Below are 24,086 nucleotides of genomic sequence, written 5' to 3' on the forward strand. Positions count from 1 at the left end.
ATACGTCGTCCCCTTACGCTGCCATTTTAATTCCTTAACGTGATAAAATGATATAGTGGGGGTACTATTGCAATAACCTTGTATATTTAAGCCATGGTATATTTACTATTTAGTTGTCGATAAATGAGTTTCCTTCGTCTACTGAAAGAAAAAAAAATTGAAATTGAGCCTTTGTTCAGACGTGTGTGACATAATATTATACTTGTAACTATAGTCTATATACGTGACATTTGGAAAAATGTTAAAAATCCACTTAATTAAATAAAAATTCGCACACTCTAAGAAATTATAATTGTTGCATAATATTCCCATAATGTAAGATGTTAGTTTGTATAATAATAATATAATCATATCGTGCATTGTGTACCAACATTAGCCATAATATATTACATATTATAGTTTAGAAGTTTATTTCCCTTAACTTGTGGACCGACATAATAGTCACTTTTGACGTGGCTCACTATCTAACTAATTTAACGAGTCCCTAATCACTTTTACTGCGCCGGCGTAACGTAAACTTACAACGGGTTATTTTTTACTTAAAATCTTATTCGGAACAGATTATTTCACTTATCGATATGAATCGGTTTTTCAATTAAACAAAGTGGGTATACCTAATGTTTATTAATTTGTTTAACTTAAAAGCATTTTTCGGTCATTCGATACTTATAATAAACTGTCAATAATATAAAATATTTCCAATAACAAATTGGCAATAGTATATTACAATGTTTATTATTTTTTATGATCTGTTAAACTAATGTATTGTTAAGCAATAAAATAAATAAATATGACGTACCTACACACAACTATAAGCAATATAAATCATTATGTCTAAACAAGTGATAATTAATATTTTATTAATGCAAATCATAGATATTACTATTATGCAACGATATTTTTTCAACCGACACATTTTCCCATTTGACAAAAAGCTTTAGATTTTTATTCACTAGATCCTTGATCTTCCGCAGATTTTCCAATGTCCGGTCTAGTTGTTCGTCAAATTATATAACATCCTCACTAGTTATATCAAAATATTTTCTTAAAATCTTCACCAATACAATACATCGTCTGATTGATACCAGTATATACTTTTTCTAATCAATAAATACTCAAGATCGAGTTTGATTTATATGTTAGGTGTTTTGATGTTTTCGAACTGTGCATCAAGAAACCTTAACGCGTGGTAAGTATTATTTATTAACAGATTGAAACGGTACAATATTTAAAAAGTTTTTTTTTCGGGTATATATCCCGGTGTACATCATAATTTATTTTTAACTAACGGGGTTTTAAAAAAAACTTTGCGGCGTAAAAATATTTTTCGGGGCTTTTGTGGGCCATTTATAAAAAAAAAAAGCACCAGTGAAATATGAACTTATTAAACGTATATAAAGATTGTAATAACACTATAACGGCCAATATACGTCACGCGTCCATTTGCAGGACGACATTATTACATCGAGACGATCATCTTATTATTATTATATAGAGCCACTGCCCGTCATACACCTGCCTATAATGCCTGCGTACATTTCGTGTACGAAGTGCTCGCGTCTGCAGAACGGTGTAAAATATCGATTTCAGCAAAGCGAACGTGACGACTAACGTATAGGGGTACTTACCGCGTGCTTGCGTAAACAATGTATAAACAAAACAAATATTATGACATCGTGTATATAATATTATGATTATATTCTCTATGGGTAGGTATCTACCTGGACGGCCAGCTGCAGCAACAGGTGAACAACACGGCGGCGGCGGCGGCGGCGTACGATACTACCACGCGTATTTCCATGGTCCGTCGAAGGAGCACTGTCGTCCGACGCGTCCAGAACTCTACGTCCAATACGGCTTATCCTCGTACGGCAGTCGGGTCCAAAAATAAAACACTACGCCGGCGTGTCGTACGGATCACGCGATCTGTATATAATCGGGCAGAGCGCCGGTGGACCAGTCGGGTTCGACGTGAATGCAAAGAAAACTGCAGGAAATAAAATACTACGCGGACGTGCAGTGTACATGCGGATCACGCGATCTGATGTATATAATCGCCCAGAGCACCCGCGAGCCGGCCGGGTTCGACACGAATGCAAAGAAAACCGGAAAACAGTGTGTACTTACCAGGTTACTGGTCGTAATTACGACGATGGCCACTGCATTAGTAGGTGCACACCGGGCACGCCGTCACGCTCCCATTCGTCGGGATAGAGCACACTCGCGCCGCCGTGCCCTACCCGTCGAAGATTATTGAGCCGCTGCTGTTCTTTTTTACCATCGTGTGGACGACTATCCCCATGTAGGTCCATTATGTTGTTATGATTTTACGGTCGCCCGACGACGTCCAATTTGGTACTCAACAGTTTTTTTTTTTGCTTAATTTTTTTTCCCCAACATAATAATTATTGTTATGGACACCCGTTAACGTATATAATTATATATATATTATTTACGTGTGTTATTTTTTTCGCCATGTTATTACGTCTAATTATACGTCTCACCGTGTTTGTACTCATTACTATACCTATATGATAATTTATGTGGATAAAGTAATATATATATATATATATTATGGTAATCGTGTTGACGAATGAATCTGTCCGGATATCTCTAAAATAAACCAGTAAGCATTAGAAGTAACCGAGATTTTCTTTTCTTAGTGTATTTTATGTCGGACGATGAACATTTTATTATTATTATTATTATTTATTTATTCAAAGGTCGACGTCCAAAAAGTATAGAAACAGATAAAGGCATGGAGATAAAATACAATATACTTAAAAAAATAGTCAACATATTTTTCTGCAACTAAGAAAAGAAAGAAAGAAAACAATATGAATTTATAGTAAGGATATATTATAAAATATAAAGTTTCCAAATAAATTGTTTAAGGCAAACAAAATCTACATTATTCGTTGTATTCCCAACAGATAACAAAATATTAATAGCCGTACAAGATATATTGTTTTGGAAATAATGTGGATTATAAAATAATTATTTATTTCAAAGTAATATTGCTTAGTAGGGATAGTATTGTGTATACTTTTATACTTAAAATTATATATATATGCATTATGCATACAGGGTGATTCTGCTGACTAACATTTTTTTCATTTAATAATCAATGTGGAATTTGTAAAGTATACCTAATCAGATTTTCAGATTTGCCATACCATTTAAGGTTTCGTGTAAATATACCGATTACTTTTTGTCAATTGAGATTTGAGAATCATCTTTTTTTCTGCTAATCAGATAAGTTTATAATTTTTTAACAATGTTGATGTAGCTAAATTTGAATTTTAATGAAAAGATTTTAAGATTTTCAACATAATGTACTAAAAATACTAATAAATAATAATTATAGGTTCGGGAGATATGAGTCCATAACCATTCGACGATTATAGTAGCTAATGTTAATCTATAACAATTTTCTATTTTTATAAATTTATAAATTAAATTTTGCACGACACCATAACAATACATAGGCACAAGATAATTTGTATTTTAATAAAACACCAAAATTCTTCAAAAAGCACAATACAAACAATCATTTAATAACCATTAATCATACTCCTTAAATGGTGTAAAAATCTAAATGTTTTAAAATATAGCCCTTAAGTACCAATACTTTAAGATTTCAGAAATCTGAATTAGAATAAATGTATTATCAAATTATTAAATATTTATTATTAAATTACTTATTATTACTTTTTACTAAATGTGGATAAACAAATAATACTTGGTGAATCTCCTTGTGTGTGCATTTCGCATAAGTCTCAAAATATTCATAATAATATGTTTGGGTCTATATATTTATGATAATGGAAGATATGGGTTGAACTCAATTTTCGGTGGTACTAAAGTAATGGTATATGTATTTTAGCCTCAGCTCCTGGCTTCTTTAGTGTGTTGGGGTTTATTAATAAAATGGGGTGATAAAGTGATTTTGTACCTTGCGCCTTATATATTAATATGAAATTATAATCAGTAGGCAATATTTGCGTAGGAATAAAAAAAGGTTTAGAAAAGGTCGTAACTCGTAGGTAATTTATGTATGTTGCATCATAGCTCATACTCTTTTTATATTTGAGTCTCTTTTCTGACTTTTGATATAACCGTTAATAATATATGAAAAATGTTTTTAAATATTTTAAAATATTGTCAAAACATTACTGCTCAAATTTAGCACATAGAGAGAATAACATTATAATCATTATACAATATTTCCGATCGTCAAACAAAAATATGTCTGGACAAATAATGTTCATGTCAATTGACAATTCCTAATATACAATATACGCATACGTAAAGTGGTATTTAAATAAGTTACTCCAAAGTTTAAATGTCACCAATAACGCTCAAACGAAGGGTTAGTGATGCATACATATTTTATGTTGATACTTCAATGAAGTTTCTAAATCGAATACACACACTCATAGCCACTTATAAGTGATGGGTAGGCATATCCGTAACGATTTTTCGATCATTGAAATATAATATTTGAATGCGCGTGTCGTATCTATGGCCTAATCGCCGTATAATTCGGTCTGTAGCAGTGCGATCAAAATATTATAGGACCGAAATAATTTTTATACACATCGAACGCCTGACAATATTAAAATAGTATTGTTGTGTCGCCAGTGTACAAAATACAATTAACGTAATGTACGACGATACGTAATGAAATAAATATTGACTGCGGCTGTCGTTTAATCGAACGAAACGAATTAATAACACTCAAGAATGTTTTTGCTAATAGAACAGCGAGGGCCCCTCGATCGGGTTTCGTGTCGTCGTCAGAACGCGGCCGAGTATTGATGGTAGACACGAGACCATTTATATAAATCGGATAGCGTGTACCTGCCGCGCGTATACCGGGTTATAGGTATATACCCACCCCTGTATACCTGTATATAGACATTCCACTCGCGTAATAATAACATCGTATAATCTAGTTATATAGGACGTAAATGCGCGAACGGGTATACGCGAATCGTGATCGATACCCCGTGTGTGTGCGTGTGTGCACGATGTATTATGCCTACCCGTGTGCGTTGGCGCATCAAAAAAGTTGACGTTCGAACAGTGCAGTGGCGGCTGGCATGATATATAATATAATATCACGTATACATTGTACGTGTGTGCGGCGGGTTTTTCGTCGCCATTCACGCGGCGAATCCGACGAAACGCGTAAATAATATGATATCGTATTATACACTTACTTACTTACTTACTTACTCGGCGTGTATGGGACGAAGGTACGCACACACCCGCGCGACGACGGCGTACGTCTACCCACACCTCCGATACATCACACGCGGGGCGGGCACAGCCGCGCCGCGGGCGGAAATCCATTAAAATTTCACGGCGAGATGGTCTGATAATAATAATAATATGTTTAACACTGAGGTTAGTGGCCCGAAAAATCCGAAAGAATAAATTGCCTCGTATTATACCGGCGCGTAAACACGATAGAAAAAAAAAACTATTTCACACGAGTATATTACGCCCTAGACTTGAACCCGTGTATATAGGTACTCGCACCCACTGCGTGGGTGTGTGTGTTGGAAGTGGTTAAATTTATGCTGGGGGGAGGGGGAAGGACTCCGATATACCCTTACCTCGCCTGCTCTTCAAAAGGTACGAGGCCGAGGCCTTGAAATCATTGAAACAAAAAAAATTCTCCACCGTTCAAAATCCGTAGTTATTTACCGTCGAAATTCTATCGTTTTATAAATCTGTTAACTGCAGGTCAATATTATTATAGTCGTATAAATTGTTTTCATCGGCCGGGCATAAGCCCTCACTCGACACGTACCAGGCGACGTATCCGGTACAATAATATTATCATATTGATGTTTCTATTACCGAGGTTTCGTGCAGGGTGTGGCGTGTTGAATTTATATTTTTTGTCTTCGGGGGAGGGGACGCTATGGTCTTTTTCCTTGTGCTGTCGACGGCACCGCTGGAACTTCTTGCAAATTCCGAGGAGGTTCAACAGAATTCTGGGCTGCCATAAGCCCCCTTAACCCCCCCCCCCCCCAGCGCGCATCGATATTAAACCCAGCAATTCAATTGGTCGGGAAAATCAAAACGGACAACCGCGGCCGTTCCTCGGCTAACGATTTTTAGTACGCTCGACAATAACGCTGCAACACGCGCGACGCACGAAATGAGACATTATACAAGAACGACGACAGCAGTGGCCTTTGCCGTTTTGTGGCACCCAAAGCCCCGCGGTGTGCACACATATACATGGTCACACGCATAATATATCGGTCCCGAACGGTATAAGATAAAAAAAAAAAAAAAAAAAAAAATATAAGACCGCCGCCGCCGCCGTGACATTGTTATACAATTATTCCGTTTCGTTTGTTCGGTTTGTCCGAACCGACGACGGGAAATCGAAAACATTTCAAAAACATCACGGCGGCCACGGCACGGCGCCATATACGAGAGAATCACATACGACGTGTGTGCACAATATGCCTACCCGTACACGCGAGACTGTACGAGACAAGACGCGACAAACCGCCGCGCGTACGTCCCCAGCTGCGTAAATGTGTTTTCTCCGCGACGGGATGGATCGGATTGAAACTTTATATACGATATATTAATTGCTTCGGAGACGGGAAACACTTGGGAAAAAATGCATTCCTCCGTCGCAGCATTTCCGGGCTTATATATATAATATATGTACCTAAGCTCAGCCGTCTACGCGCGTACACAGGTACATATGAGTAGGCATACGGGGTGATTCGAAATGCGTATGTTACAGCCGTTTTATCGTAAAAATATTCGAAATAATATAGTGAAAAATATACGACGACTCAAAGATTTTCGATTTGGAAACATATCAATTATGATTTCATGACTTTTTACGATATTTTAAGGGGGTTTTGAGGAGTCGACTTTAGGCGTTCAAATGGGAACCCATACTTTTTTTGCAAAACACAACGCGGAAACGTTTTTTAAACAAACCGTTGTGCACGAACTACATTAATAATATTATTATGTAATGCAAAACCCTATGGCCGAGAGCTATTCAATAGAAGTGTATATACGGGTCTCCACATTTTGAAATTCTAAAAGGCGACCCACGAAACCCCCTTACACGGGGTCGTAATCAATTATTACGAAATCGCAAAAGACGTTTCTAAATCGAAAAAGCTTTTGTATTAATTATTTTTCAACCGTTTTGAAAATATGACGAAATGGCTGTAAGACATACATTCTGAATCACCCTGTACCATACACGTGCACGGCGTATGCTTATATACAGACGTTCGCCGCTACCCCAGTGGCGTGGCGACAAGATTTTATAGTAGGGGCGAATACATTTTTTTGGCACCCACCCACGTCTCACAGATTTGTATATCCCCCCCCCCACCATAATTTTATTACAAACCTCTAAAAAAGTTATTATTTTTATTTTTATAATTAACCAATTCTAAATAATTATAATAATAATAGTAAATAAGAATTCTAGAATAGTATACTGCTGTTGAATGACAAATGTCATAAAGGTAAATTAATATATTATTTACCCTTAGATATCACCCACTAACATAAGCACCCACCCATCCCTGGGTTGTACTAGGGGCGGTTGCCCCAAAAAATCTACTTCGCCACGCCACTGCGCTACCCCATACACAATATGTACACGTCACATATTTACCCATATGTCGTACCGCGTATGTTAGATCAATTATTGTATTATAATATTTATTTCTCGAACGGTATGAAATGTCTGATTTAATGAGAACGCGAAGCGGCTTTTGTCGTAAAAAAAAAAAAACAAAACTAGTCCCTTCCGTCCTTGTCCGCTTCAGCTACTGACGCCGAAAACGCTACTTTTTGGCTCGTTTGTGTATTGTATAATAATAATATGCACCGTGTAATAATATATTCAGTCGTGTAATGCGTACGAAACGCCGAGCATAGCAATTTTTAATTAAATGTTTATTTAATTGTTATAAACGTTATACGGCGAAAAAAATATGTAATTAAATTAAACATGTTTTTTTTTTTTTTACATACATAATCTCCCGTTGTCATTGTATTATTGTACGCTGTAGGTGCGTATTAGCTGTAGTTTTGCAGGTTAAATGGCAATTAAAACTAAAAACATCCCGAAAAAAAATTTATAATTTGTTTCTTGTTTTCAAACATTTAACACATTTAGCATGCATAATATGCACATTGTACGGGCCTCGTAAATCACAAGCGTGTACCGGCTGCGCAAGGCACCAGCCGAAATGTTTAAATCTGACCCCAAAATAATTCAAGCCCAAAGGCCTTGATTTCATGTTCTCTCTTACAATATCGCTTGATAAATAGAAATAAAACGCCCAAGTGGGCAGTAATACAGCAATAGAGTTGACAGAGTCTTCCGATATTGAGAAATACGAAAATTCTGTATTTTTACGTTAAGCTGTGTTAAATTTCGTTGCGCAGTGAAATTAAAAAAACGGTTGTCCGCGAGTATTCAAATTACACGAAGAGTACATCTATTATTTACAATATCTCTACAAAACCGGTGGGAATATTTTCACGAGAACCTCTTCCCGTTCCCTCCCACTACCAAAAAAAAAAAAAAAAAATTCCGCGATCTATACATTGCGATATTTTCTACAAATATTTGTTTTAAAACGACACATAATACGCTATTCAGACCGCCTAAATCGATTTAGAAATCTATAGGAATTTGGTAACCTGCCGGTGGACGGCGGTACAGAGTAGTGTCGCCTCATTACGTGCTGGAGAAACGGACCGAACTGTATGCAAATTATTTCGGACACGGTGGGCGACGGCTCGGCGGAATATTATATCATTGTTGTGGGAATAAGGGCTAAGACGAACAATTTCGAAGGTCTTGCACAGTTGCGACACAATGGGACATACGCTCCTATATTACCGCGCGGTCAAGGCGTGTAGCTAAATTGCATACACATGTCGCCGTGTCATTATGTTCGACACGACGTATTATAATATAATATAATCATCCCATATCGCAGAAACATAATATTATTGTTGAATAAAATATACCAATGAGATACATTATTGATTTGTTAGCAATATGTCCACGGGACGTCTTAACTACCCCTGCTACTAACGAAAAAGTCAATAGTAATATATTAACCGTAAATGTATTGAATGAATGCATTGCGAAGAAACTTTGTTCATCATAATATTATGTTATGATATGATGTATCGGAATAGAAATATTTAATCATATCAACCAGATATTATATTACAGATATATTACGAATGATATACCCATTGAATGTGTTTTTACGTCGAACTAATATTCAAATAAAAACATCTCATTTATGTCGACACCGTCATTATATTATATCTACGGGTAGTGCTTGGAAAAAACACGATCGTGAACTTCCGTTCACTGCGTTCACATTCGTATCGAGTGAACGACCACGTCAACGTCACTATTTTTTTTTTTTTATAAATAGAATGCGAACGTGAACAAAATTCATATTTTTAGAGAACTCGTATAACGTTTTACAGGCCACGGAGATAATTTTTTTTTTTTGTGAATTGCGGAATTGTGTATTAGTATATCTGTCTACATTCAAATTAAAAATTATATGTATGTGTCATATACTATAGATAGCAATTAATTTTTAAACAAATAATTAGTTCCTCTTGTAAACGAACGTGAAACATGTTCCTTCGTAAAAATAATGAATGTGAACGCGAACGAATTCAGAAATCATGAACTTTCCAAATACTGCTTATATAGATACATCGATTGGCATAGACTGCATTATTGCGGATGTGGCACAAAAAGAAAACTTCCGAAAATCCAATCTAAACCTACAATAATATTCCACGGAGGTGTCGACTAACGAGATTTTAAGTTTTCAGTGTATCCTGCAATATTTCTAATTTCCGACCAATGTGCAATGCCGTTGTTTTTCCTTATGAATAAAATATTATTTAAATCGATAGTAAAGTTGTATTTGATGTGAATAATGTAATCATAGATCAGCAGTATACCTCATAGAATGACAATTTCAAAGTTGACAATAAAAAATTTGAGAATATTAATTTTTTTCGAACAAAGTCTTGGTGACACCTGTTCCATTTCAATACATGTTTTACTTGTTTTTTAATTTTGCGGTGGAAAGATTTCGGAGCTGACTTCAAAACTAATCTAGATAGTATAAGGCGTCGATAGCGACATATTTACAAAAAAATAAAACTTCAAAAACATTGGTTTTCAATTTTAATTACTATTTACTATATAGCGATGGAAAATAGTTTTTCAAGTGCTGTTATTGTTCCTTCAATTTTAAAGGAGTAGGAGCACATTTTGTGCTTCCAAACCTGGCTTCACCTTTCATGTGTATAGCGATCTATGTGTGTTGATAAGAAAAAAATATCAAAACTGTTTTTTTTTCGGCCTAGGTCTTGGTGTGACACCTGTTGATGGACATACATATTTTACTTGTTTTTTAATTTTGTGGTGGAAAGATTTCCGAGGGGATTTCAAAATTAATTTAGATAGTTGACGGTAAGCTAAATATTCTGAAAAAAAAAAATTCAAAAATTTTAGTTGGAACTAGTATGTCATAGTTGCCTGAAATTGTATAATATAGTATTGTAGCTCTTATAGTTATGTATCCTGTCCAAGATGATTATAGTTTATTTCTATGTTTATATATTTTAAACAATAATATTCAATAAGTCCAATATACATACTTGTATATTTCAAATATTCATATTTGATGATTAATTATTATTTTTATATTATTGCGCTGGTATATATTATATTAGTTGGTACCTCGATTCCTCTTGAAAACAATTTATTTTAATAATTCAAGGTATTAACTACAGGTATATTATATATATATATATATATATTATTTTTCAATTATAAACTTTTTATGCTATCTATTTACGCTGTATATTGAAGACTATACTTATACATTTCTACCATCATTAAAAATATATGTAAATTTATGTAATTTGTTCATGTTTATTACTGCAGTGAAGAATGTATGCATAAATCAATTAAAAAAGGACACCGATTAGAAAGTCCAATAATTTTTTTCATAAGATCAAAGCAGGAATTACTAAATTGAATTATAATAAAAAAAATATTAAACTATTATTCACTAATAATCACCCGCTGTTTTCATTTTATTAGGAGTGAATTCGTATTAGAATATGTTGTAGGTCCTGCAATTATTTTATAATTATTGAACGTAACTTTACTTTTACTTAATAGTTCTGAAAAATTATATTGTCGTTCGTTTATTATTTTTTTAATCATAACGAGGTAATTTGTTTTATTGTCTTCTATAAACAATAGAAACAAAAAGTATTGTTCTCAAGAAAAATTATTGCTTACTAGTATATATAATGTTGTTATATTCATTTCACCGCCCAAAATAATTGAGTTTCGTGGAGATCACTGCGGCGTATGCTGGCAATGTATTATACTGAAAATGGTAAAATATACGCAGGTTTTATAACGCCCTCGTCGAAATAGTCGGCGGAAATTCGTAATCATTGTTATCAATTAAATAGGTAGGTACCCACATTTTCAAACGATAGTTTAGCGAATTAGTTGGGTGTAAAATATGTGTACATCATTGAGATTGTTGAATTTCGCTGGAAATATTTATTTTAGCTACTTATTTGACATAGCCACCCACATATGGGCAACGTTTTAAATTTCTCGAAGATGAGCAACATTATATCATCGTCATCGTTATTAGTGGTTCGTATTGTGCTCGACTACGTTTTTTTTTTTTATAGCCAACCCATCACGGACACGTGGCAGTAAAATAATGAATTTTAGTATTTCGTTTTTTTTTTCATTTTAGAATGACGATTTGCCCCGTGTTTGCGGATGTTTACCAGAGATACATCTGAGTGCAGACTAAAATCTCAAAAACGCCGTAAGAAAATAAATACGAAATTCAGAGTGCGCTTACTAATAAGACTCAATGACTATTGCTAAAAGTGACTAACGCCTAATTGATATTGCAGCCTTTGCGGGGTACAAGTGATCTTGGTACATGGGTCTTTGGTCCTCGGTTAGTACGCGCATTGCATTGCTATTTTTTATTATTATTTTAATAATGTTTATAATCTCGATGTTCATAGCCTCACACACTCTGCACGCATGCTGCATGGTCCGTCAACCTCGGCACAAACAACGCCACCTCCATCTCAGTGGCAACTGAAACAACAACAACAACAACAACAACAACAACAACAACAACAGTAGCAGCATCAGCAACAACAATCGCAACAGTATATGAAACTGTACTCCGCAAGTATGAAATTTTATAAAATATTCCAACTCATAACATATTCTTTTGTTGTTCTTTCTAGGAGGTTATCCCTATAATAATATATTTTGTGACACATTTGTAAAATTAAATTATGTTTGATTCGAATTTCGGCAGTATACCAAACGCAAAATGAATTCATATTTTTCTTTTTTTCATTATGCCGCCTTTAATATTGAAATCTGTAACCCGTCCTTGTTATAAATAATTGTAGTATACTGCTTAGCTCAACCAATTTGTAATTCATTTTTTATAAATAGATATACGTATGATGTGCAATCTGTGAACATTTGAACAATCAAATCCCCACCTGTACAGTGTACAAGTCCCAATATCTATATATATTTCCTTGAAAAAACAACATTATTTTGATTGAAAAATATTTTTCGTATGATCATACAATTATGATCATTGTTTATGACAGACAGAGCAAGCCACCAAAGGCGTATTGAATTCGTACTGCCATCGTCGTAAGGTGCGTTTCGCCAGCACGGCCACTTTCGAATCTTAAAATCAAAACATGACAGTATTATGTACTTTATTTTGTACGACCGAAAAAAGTTCAAAAAAAGTTAACACTTAATATACAATACAGTAAATAGTAAATACTAAATGCTAAAATAATATATTATGAATTAGGTATATTTTAATAAGTTATACAATTATATTTAATTGATGATATACCTACTAAAATAGTAAAATAGAAAGATAACCATGAGATTTGACTACAAATAACAAAATAATTATATTATATTGCATTCATTAATAATATTACTTTAATTATTTGTAAATGACCACAAGAGTAAACTCAACAAAATTTACTGCACAAAAATACAGATTAGGTTTATTATTAATTATTGTACTATAGAGTATAATATAGACAATAGTCGAACACTTTAACACTAAGCAGCTATATACTTATAATATGACAACATACGTACTATAAGGAAAGTATAGGCTATAAGTCTATATGCAATGCAAGGTCATACTAATATTATACTTCCAGTGGATGAAAAAAAAAATGTGTGACAATACCTGCAGGACAAGCAAATTTTATGAACATATTATATTTGTATGTGTTGTCCACATATTATTAAGTGATGACATCAATTTTAACTTTGAATTTGCTAGAAAGCTCAATATTACATCATATTTTATGTTTATTAACACATGAGTCAACACATGAGTAATAGCAAACACAATCAAATATAATACTGGTGATATTGCAAAACTACATACAAGTAGGTAGGTACTTATTTTTTGTAGCTTACGCCCTGCACCACGTGGGTTACGGAGCTAATAAGATGTATAACAATAAGTTCTAAACCAGTACAAAAGTTTGGCGGGATGTACCGCGAACGAATCGATTTCTAACTTACTCGTTTACACCCGTTACGAGTCTGTTACAGCGGCTATATTACTTATTAGTGCCTAGTGCACTTTTATATCGTTAGTTACTCGTCGATGGCTCAGACGGAATAAGTTTTTGAAATCGTGTACAGTAGTGACGGTTGGGAGGAGGATAGAGTTGGCGAGAAGCTTGAATTTGAAAAATTATACGTCTAAAGTACGATGTCCTATGATGTTTCGGGGTTAAGAGGAGACACAAGTGGAGCACACGGAGTTCGAGATTACCACGTATTATACCGGTAATACGAGGTCTATAACCATTAACCACCGTGTGTGTGCACGGAGCGTTTAAATGAAATGAAGCGTAAGAATTTCGATAAATCGTTTCAGAGTTCTGATTCGTGACATTATCGGAATCGGCTACCTTGTATGTTTGCAATTAAAACGTGTTCCACGCAGCAATGTATAGATTTCACTGCGAATTCATCGGTTAATTCAACACCAAAATAATTAATCAAATCTATAAGATCTGATTACGTGACCACAACACAATTTTACTAATGTGATGGGCAAATTTAAGTTTCTAATAAAAAAAACTGTACAAATGTGTTTAATGGGGAGCGCGTAGACCGTAAAGTATTTCACCGCTGTTGCAGTAATGATATTATAGTAACCAATTACTGTTCACGCTCCTCGGGAAATGTTATTACCTATCCGATATGTTAATTAATATCAAGACTATAAGAGCAGGTAAAATAATATTGTTTGTTCTGATACATTGTAATTTGAATAGGCATTTAATAGCGATGAGTATATTTATTTAAATCAGGTTTTTTAAACTCAGCGTCAACTTGAAAATTAATTCGACGCAATATTTTTCTACCGTCAGCAGACATTAGTTCAAAAATAAAATTATCTAGATAGCGCACAACACTGCAGTTATAACCAAATAAAATGTTAATATTATATCGAAATTTGAATTTTTTTTATAAAATATAACAGTATAAGAACTTATTACTTTTTATAGTTAGTACTATAACCGAATTGTATACAGTGGTGATTCGGTATGATTTGGACGTACCCAATTTTCCCCAAATCTACAAATGACAGACTTTAAGTTTTATACTTGAACAGTGTAACTAAAAAATATAAATAAGACTTTAAAAAATGACTATCGTGAATAAATTTAAAAAATCTAGATACGACGACTATAAAAAGTCTTGTTGCCGTTGTCAACGATGGGGGCTTCCTCGACAGAACGACAACTGCCACCTGTAAAAGTTAGCAAAATCGAATGCTTTTCACAGTCTTTGCAGGCGAATCTGACGTGCTGCACTTAAGTTCTATTAGTTATTTCTTATATATTTAAGAAAACCAATGTTAAATAAACAAATTATAGTAAAAAGTATATCTAAGTAAAATAAAAACTAACACAAAAATTTTTTTATAAGTTTTAAGCGTTTGATGTTTTTTTTTCTTATGATAAAAAAAAAATACAGAAAGTACCATGTAATATTATATTTTTAAACTGATCTTGATTAGTTATGGTAGGTATGACAATTGACATGAATAGGTACTATATTATTATATTTACAAAAACCACCTCAGCCAAAAAGTAACCAAAAGTAACGATTTTAGTGATTTTATTGTAACCCGTAAGTCATAAAACATTATTCGTAAGTTGTAGGTGTTTGAAACTTTTCACCATTACCTGTGTATGTTAACTATTATTTACAAATGTACAGTACACAATGACATTTTAAAAATGTTTTAATTAATGGTTGCCAACACGACGAATCTGTTTACGGCATCTTAAGGTATTAAGTCACAGGTGCGTCAATAACACCGCAAAATAAACTTTACATAATGCAGTATCTCATCCATAAAGGTATTATTATAGGTATTATTATATTATATTTATATTATATTTATATTATTTTTATTATAACCATACACACTTATGTGAATTAAAATTGTATACAAATGTTATTACACAATATTGTATTCGTTGTGTCATTATTTTGCATTAACTGAAAATTAAGTTTAAACCCGTTGCCTGGCTAGGTCGGACCATTCTTAGATAACAGGTTAAGTGTAGGCACATGCTGCAAATCATCTCAGCTAAGATTACTAATGATGAACTCATGAGGCTAGAGTTTCCAGATGGCGTACACATTGTTTGCTTCGCCGATGACGCGGCTATAATAGCCACGGGTCACACAACCTGGTTGCTGGAGAGGGCTATGAACGACTCGCTGGATATGGTGGCGCAATGGATGCGTAATCAAGGACTGACCATATCCAGCAGTAAATCAGCTGCTGTCATGTTGACTACAAAGAGAGCCTACGTAATACCGTCGTTCAGGATCAGTGGCACAGCTATAGAGATGAAGAGCACCGTCAGATACTTGGGCATCGAGTTGAGCTCGGTGCTCGGCTTCAGGAAGCACGTGGAGGAGGCAAGCAACAAAGCCATGAAAACCGCCTCGGCTCTATCACGCTTGATGCCCAATGTAGGAGGGCCATCACCAAACAAGAGGATGCTGTTGACCTCAGTGGTACACTCTCAGCTGCTATACGCAGCCCCAATATGGCACGGTGCACTTATCTATGATAGGAACAAGAAAACCTTGGCTGCTCCCCAGAGAAAAATGGCGTTAAGAGTCTGTAGCGCCTACAGGACGGTGTCGACTGAAGCAGCGTCAGTCGTGGCTGGGATCTTGCCTATCCATCTGATGGCACTGGAAAGAGCGCTGGTGAAACGTGCAAGGGAAAATGGCACACCAGCAGATATTGCCAAAAGCGAATCTCGTAGTTGCGTGGAAGATAGATGGCAAAATGAGTGGGATACTGCGGAAAACGGTCGGTGGACCCATCGCATAATTCCAATGATCAAGCCATGGCTACACAGGAAACATGGAAAAATTGGATACCACCTGACGCAAGCATTAACAGGCCATGGATGCTTCAATTCGTACCTGAAGCGCTTCAACAAGAGGGAGGACTCGGTGTGTTTCTACTGTCAACACCCTACAGACGATACGGAGCACACCATATTCCAGTGTGACCGGTGGTGGAGGCTGCGCAGGGAGCTGGAGGTTGCCGTCAGATCGACATTCGAGCCGGAAACCATGGTGGCGATTATGCTGAGCTCCAATTCTAGATGGAAGAAAGTCGAGAGGTTTGTGATTGGCGTGTTGTCAAAAAAAGAAGAAGACGAACGGGAACTGCAAGCCGGAAATATAATCAATTAGTTAAATTAGTTAAGTGAAGTAATGTGGCCGAAGGCAAATTTGGAGGGTAGGGCCTCCTAACATTGTAATAGCTTTAATATTGTAATAGTAGGTGCGAGGGAGATTGGCCCTCCATCGCTAAAATTAAGTTGTATGTCATTTTCAAATAAATGATGGTCAACAGGGGCAAGTAGTGTGTCGCGCAAGCTAACAGTTCGCCCCTGTTGATCGGTTTAATAAAAATAAAAAATAAAAATAAAAAAAAAGCTAAGATTACTAGGTAAATTGCAGTGCCTACCTGTACATACCTACATTGTGAAATATTATTTTACCAACAAAATAAGAGGTATCTCCATTGTACATACTGCTTCATTCTCCTGCAAGACAAGCTACATGCATGAAAACATACTGTGTTTTTCCAAGTATTCGACGATATTATGGTGGAAAAGACATTCTGAAGACATTTCTAGCGGAGTTACGATGATGTTCTTCCTTAGCAAGAAAAAAAACAGAATTATGCAATCATAACGAATACGAAATGGCCTCAATTTTGAAAACTTGGCACTTACTGCCTGCTGTTCCACTGGGAGGGCAATATTATTGTTTCGGCCAAATCAATAACAATTAAATAATCACATTGACAGCTGATACGTTTACCAACTGAGCCGTAAGCTCGTATCCGGTAAACGGTATTCTGGAACGCGGTATACAATGATACACGTGTACTACTGTACTCTGTCCGGCGAGAGAACACGTCGATTATGCTCAACGCCAAGCGACACCCTGTCGTCCAGGCTTGTCACGGTCTGGCCGTGCCGCGTTCTGTCGCCGGACAGAGTAAGTAAATATTGCTAAAAAATTGCTTAGCCGGGGTCAACGTCCTACCACGTGTTTGCCAACGTAAATCGCACGCGACAGACGACGGAGCGATAAAAGGACCTATACGCGGTAGTGCGGAACTGAAATATAATAACAACAATGTAAAAAACGTTTGTGCAATATTATAAAATAGAGGTAGGCACTTAAAGCTACGTAGAGTGAAGGAACACTATCCACTCAGAATCATTTTTCGTATATTATTGATCTACACATTGCGGGCCGCAGGTAATGACGAGACAACTGTTTTTTAACTGTACACAACCAATGTTTCATTTTGTTTGCCGTAAATAATAAATAAACACATGTTAGCTGGAGGCACAATCGTTGTATACACACCAACAGTTATGCGGCACAGCGACTTCCCCGGTTTTTATTTCACATTGTGTGCCCTCAAATCAGAAATATGTACCTATTTTGTTTTCATAGACACACATTGCGCTGAAGCTATGTTTGAAAATATCAAAAACAAATTACTGTCACACCAATAAAATTAACATAATTAATATTAGTCTTTACATGAAGTGAAAACTGAAAACCTGCTAAACATTATCCAACTTATCCAACTGATTCTTGCAAAAACGCCAAAAACTCTATGAAAAAATACAGTTTTAAAATTGACAATCCTAATAGCACATAATATTATTTAAATTTAAAAAGCTAGCAATGTTTTATACCATCGACCAAACATAATATTAAATATTTTATGTTCTGATTTAAGTTTATCTTAATGATTTTTACGCATCAACTATGAATACAATGACAAACGGTTCTAAGACACAGGCAACTAGTGGTAAAATGATAAGTATAATATAATATGATTTGATTACAATCATACTAACTATTAAGCACTTAGGTATATAACTAACGAAACAATGAGATTTATTTATACAAAGTATTTGTTGAAAATTGTCATGTTTAGAACCTAAACTTTTGATTATGAGTCTCTTACATTAAATTATGAACTCCTCAGTGGCTTTGTTACTATATGTTTATTAGTAAAAACTGAATTTACATATTCTAATATAATAACTAATAAGTAATAAATAATAACAATATACTATAATTTAGGTTTATCAATATGAAATAATATACTTTTAAAGACCCTAGATATTTTAAAGCTATATTTAAATCTACTTTAGGCCCTAAAGTTTGGGGTATGATGGTGTTCCATAATTTAGATCCATTACTCAAATTCAGATTTCAAGTCAGAAACACTTCCTGAAATTCTTAGTTAATGATTTTTTAAATAAATCTCCTCTTGGAACTCCATAATTACGATTCAATTCGTAGAAAACTCGACTTGTCCAAGTTATTAAGGTTTTAGATATTAATATTATTATAACACAACATTTCTTAAAGAAAAGTACAAATTATTATTTAAACATTAATTATAATTCATATACGAATGAAATACAACTATATTAAATTAAAAAAATTAGATATTCCAAATATATTTTTGTAGATAATATTGATTTTATTATTAGACTAAACATTTTTTAACTTAAATAAACATCAGACAATTCTAAAATTGGATAATTTGATTTATTAAAATTTTAGCAACTTTGGGTTCTGAAAAATATTTAATTAGATTTGTTATTAAAAAAAAAAATGATGATAATAAGAAATATATAAAGTATAATTAAATATAAGTAAATATATTTTCCAATTCGTCTTTCAACACTTATTTCTTACTGCTTTTATCCTTGTCATTTTTTTGATCTTTATCTTTGGAATCCTTACTGACAAGACCAACAGCTTGGCGTACAGCATCACTTTGCGAGTCAACGCCAGGTAAATTTTCCAATACGCTCTGAATAAATTCGGGATCAATCACTTCTGAATAGTCTTCTTCTACTTCCATAGCTTCCTCTTTAGATTTGGCAGTTGATGAAGATGCCTTTTCTTCAGCTGCTGAATCCTGCATGGACATTTGCATAGCAAATGCTATCTGCTCTTCTTCAGACATATTATTGAAATCCACTTGAGATGCAGCTGTAGCAGAAGGTCCAGAAGCTGATGTGCCAGGTCCTTCCTGTACAACCATTGGCTCATCTTCACCAGTTTCCATTGACATAGCCAAAGCACGTTCCAACATTGCTTCTTCAGTTGGAGCTGTAATAATTTTAAGATAATATTATGTAAAATACCAAAATGGTGATAAAACAAATAAATGATGTCATCAGAATATAAAATCAAGGTTTAACTTAAGTTGTAATTACTATCGACATATGTTACAATTACTTGGGTTCCCAGTTACTAGTAAATTATTTAGAAGGACGCCACTATCACATGTACAGATCTTACAAACGTCCGACATAGCAAAGGTATGTTCAGTAGTTCCAATTTTATACAATGACCTTAATCAATAAAGCGAATTGACATATTATCAAACTTAAACGTATGAACATGATCTGTGTTTTCACATGGGTTTTTTTACAATATTTTTATTTTTAACCTAGTTATGGAAATATTAAATTTTTATATTTTGCATACTCATATCTTGCTTAAAAATTAAAATTTAATAAAAAAACCCCATATAAAAGCAGATACTATCCTTAACTTTAAATTGGAACTACTGAACACAAATTTGTGATGTGCACATTTTAAGACAGAGACAACACGTGTAGATGTCCTCTTAATATATTATAAGTATCAATTAATATTTAAATAACTTAGAGGACTAAAAAAATTTACTTAACTATGTTAACCTATATATAATTGAACCATATTTTGTACTTACATTTTCATGTTTTAAAAAAGATAATAAATAAACTCTCAAAAGGGTTAAATTATAATAGATTTAAGATTTGATTTAAAATTGAAATTTATCATATTCACAAGATGTTAATATACGCAAAGAGGATGTCAACCTCTTTCTCCTCGGGTTGTCTCAGTATTACAACATAACAAATCAATGTACTTGCCTTACTATAAGAACTTACTCATAAGAATTTTTGGAGAATATAAACTTTACTTGAGTAGTTTTGTTTTATGTTTATTATTTTTATTTTCAAATTAATCATAAAATCATAAGTATTCAGTATTTACTATTTTAAATGAATACACCAAAAATTATTTTTCTAATCGCACTTACAATGTATTAGTAATTATTAATTTGAAATTAGTATTCTAGTGTCACAAATATTGTATTATACTATTAATATTGTGATAAGTTATCACTGATAACCATTATTGTGGTATAAAGTTGGAAGTTAAATACCAATAAATCCTTTAGTTTTTTCTTAACATAATATCTATGAAAAAAAATTTTCAGTAAATTTACTTACTTTCATTAATAGTTTCTGGACGAGCAGTTGAAGTTTCAGCTCCAGCAGATGAGGCTTGACCTCGGCGAGCTTCTTGCTCTTGTCTAGCTCTTTGTTCTTCCATAGAAACACGCAAAGCCTTAAAAAAAATCACATTAGATTGAATATTCTTTTTTTAAGAGTTCACTTATTTAAAACTAACTAAAGCTAATTCAGGATCTTCATTAGGATCAACTCCAAATTCATATCCTGTTCCTCCAAGACCAGCTCCTCCAGCACCATCTTCTCCTTGAATAACTGGAGATGAAACTAATGCTTCAGAAAAATGTGAGCCCGGTGGAACAGCAATAAGATGACTGCCACCACCACCATCTTTACCATTTAATGTATTAACAAATGCAGTTAATACATCAGAATTTTCAGCCTAAAAATGAATAATACTTTAAAATGTTATATAATTATATAGTTGAATTAAATTTTATTTTTACCTCTTCGCCAAAAGAAACAACATCCACATTAACCTTTTCTTTCTTGAGTCTTTTAGCTAACTTAATAATTTCTTTTTCATCCAAACCCACTGGACTGCCAATAAATGCAATTATACGCATTTTATGATTTTTTCCTTGACGGTGCTTCAACGCTAACTGTAATATTTCAAAAATAAGATTTAAGATTTGATATTTTAGTTAAATTGTTTATTATATTGACGATTAAAGTTTATATTAGAGTGAAGTAACTATTCCTCATTTTTTCTGAATTTTAGAGCTATACTTTTTATTTTTTATTTTAGAAACTATTAAATTATACATGTTATTATGTATTTAAATATTAGTAATAACTAATTTATGTTTCTAATAATTGAAAATCTATAGTTGGTGTTTAATTTAATTATGTAATAACAACGGTATAATGTAGATTGTAGAATTTATGGACTGTTTTTAATTTAGGTGCCTAATGTCCGGAGTGCCGCCAGTGTGCGGCTTCTCCACTCAAGTCCCTCTGTAATATTTTGTCTTCTTTCTAACCATCTATTATGCTTATTATACTAAATATTGTATAGATTGTATAAGTCAAATAAATAATTTAAAAAAAGGTGCGTAATGTGAAATTAATCTGCTTGAATTTAATAGTTCAAAAAGGTAAAAGTGTCACTCATATCTATGAGCGATGAGTTAATTAGCTACATATCTATGTAACAGTATAAACTTTATATCATAAGAATTATAAATTACATGAGCAATTCTAATGCCAGTAGGAAAATTTATGACACCATTGGGTTGTACTTGATGCAATTTTGATAGAATCCGACCAACATCAGCTGTTAAAGTAGCCAATACACGAACACTAAAAAAAAAAATAAAATGAACCAAGCATTAAATTTAATGTGTTATTTTAATAATATAGTAATTCATACTTGGCTAAAGTTAAAAGGCCAACATTGTTCTCGGGATTTGCACGAGTCTTAGAAAGACATACTAGATTAACAGCATCTTGTTGCGCTTGTAGACGAGTAGGTACAAAATCACCATTGCGCATATAGTCGCTGTTATCAACACTAAAAACAAATATATTATAAGTCAATTTATAATTGTAAAAAATAAAAATATTTAAATATAATTTGAGACACTTAGCTTATGAAAATAATTAATTATTTAGGTAAATTGAATAGTTTCATTTTGCTTGTATAATGTTAGTTAACTATTTAACTTACAGTATGTAATTAAACAAACAAATAAAATACTTTTAAACCATATAAAAATGTTTTAAGGAAAATAATAAAGATTACTGTTTAGGTAGATATTGCTCTTGTAGTACTATACTAAAATATTATGTATGCATTTATATATCGGGCTGTATACTTAATACATATTATGATTAAATGATTAATTATGGAACACAGAATTAAGTTTAAAAAAAGGGACAAAAATGTGTCAGAATGTGTTATGTAGTTGTTGCATTAACTGTTGGTAGTTTGGTACCTATTGTCAGCATAAAAAATATGAGACCTGAAAATGAACGAACTTTACCAGAAAACGAATATCATTGTGCCTACTTACCATATCATAGTACTTTCGAGAACCATAATGAATGTCTGTTGATTTTAAAGAAACACTGAAATGAAAAACTCTGAACACTAAACGGTGAAGAGAGTGAATTTTATAGTTATGCCTTATGATTATTGTTCCAAACAAATTGCAAACTCATCGAAGTGATATCCGAGGCTTGATCAGATATCCCGAAACGTGATAACAGCAATTCGGTTTTTGAGAACTCAGTGAAGCCAACGTTAAGATCCAAAAATCCCATTTAAATATTTATATATTCAGTTTATTGGTACACTGAATGATAGCCACTATTAAAATTTGAATTGATTTATTGATTTTTAACACTTTTGCCGACTGCTTTATACATGATTGGATGACTGTAATACATTTCGTTTAAAACGGAATTGTCCCTGTCTTGAGCTTTATGTCCCCTTGTCTAAACATATTTCAAACGGGAAATATTACTATTCACGATTTATGTTTTATTTAAAAGAGGATGTTAGCACAATATTTGTTTTTTCTTTCAGACCCACGCGTAACATGGATAAGTAAAATGCGTATAAAAAGCATTTACGTAAAATTGTTTTTCATGATTTTTTAATAATCTCAGAATAAAAACACTTATTACAAAAATTATAGAGGTTAATATTTTTGAGGATTTGGTATATTTCATATTTTATTTTTATTTTATTTTGTATTTGACTTTAAAAATAAAAAAAATGCTTGTAAATTTAAGTGGATATTGAATGTTCTGAGACAATATTTATACAAATTGATATGTCATACTCTCAAAAATATTGTTCCCTAAAATTTTTGTAATTTGGGATTTTGCTTTAAGATTACTCAAAAACATAAAAAAAGACGATTTCGCATGAATGTGTCTTACTGTCTATGTTGCACTTGGGCCAGAGAGATAAGACAAATAGTGCGCCGACATCTTCTTAAATCATGATCATTACACGCAATTAAAATAAAATGTGTTAAAAT

General features: G+C 33.4%; 3 protein-coding genes across 3 annotated transcripts in view; 1 reads left to right on the top strand and 2 right to left on the bottom strand.

Annotated features, from left to right (window-relative positions):
- LOC111041723 (vitamin K-dependent protein C-like) overlaps window positions 1-2,081 on the bottom strand; it is a 52,142-nt gene extending 50,061 nt beyond the window's left edge. Inside the window, exon 1 of the mRNA XM_022326105.1 lies at window positions 1,722-2,081. Within this exon, the coding sequence (XP_022181797.1) occupies window positions 1,722-1,801 (80 nt within the window). The 5' untranslated portion in view covers window positions 1,802-2,081. The remainder of the gene's footprint in view (window positions 1-1,721) is intronic.
- Window positions 2,082-11,804: 9,723 nt separating this feature from the next.
- On the top strand, window positions 11,805-12,745 carry LOC111041736 (putative uncharacterized protein DDB_G0275629). Its single transcript, XM_022326125.1, has 2 exons — window positions 11,805-12,068; window positions 12,139-12,745. Exons 1-2 carry the CDS (start codon window positions 12,051-12,053, stop codon window positions 12,325-12,327), a joined length of 207 nt encoding a protein of 68 aa, XP_022181817.1. The 5' UTR covers window positions 11,805-12,050; the 3' UTR covers window positions 12,328-12,745.
- Window positions 12,746-19,237: 6,492 nt separating this feature from the next.
- LOC111041675 (26S proteasome non-ATPase regulatory subunit 4) lies at window positions 19,238-23,264 on the bottom strand. Its single transcript, XM_022326030.1, has 7 exons — window positions 23,112-23,264; window positions 22,469-22,609; window positions 22,287-22,398; window positions 21,543-21,698; window positions 21,257-21,478; window positions 21,076-21,193; window positions 19,238-19,900 (listed from the first exon to the last, which is right to left on the bottom strand). The coding sequence occupies exons 1-7, from the start codon at window positions 23,135-23,137 to the stop codon at window positions 19,470-19,472; spliced, it is 1,206 nt and encodes a 401-aa protein (XP_022181722.1). The 5' UTR covers window positions 23,138-23,264; the 3' UTR covers window positions 19,238-19,469.
- Window positions 23,265-24,086: the final 822 nt, after the last annotated feature.

This window comes from Myzus persicae, unplaced genomic scaffold, assembly GCF_001856785.1.
Source record: "Myzus persicae strain clone G006 unplaced genomic scaffold, MPER_G0061.0, whole genome shotgun sequence".
Classification (NCBI taxonomy): domain Eukaryota; kingdom Metazoa; phylum Arthropoda; class Insecta; order Hemiptera; family Aphididae; genus Myzus; species Myzus persicae.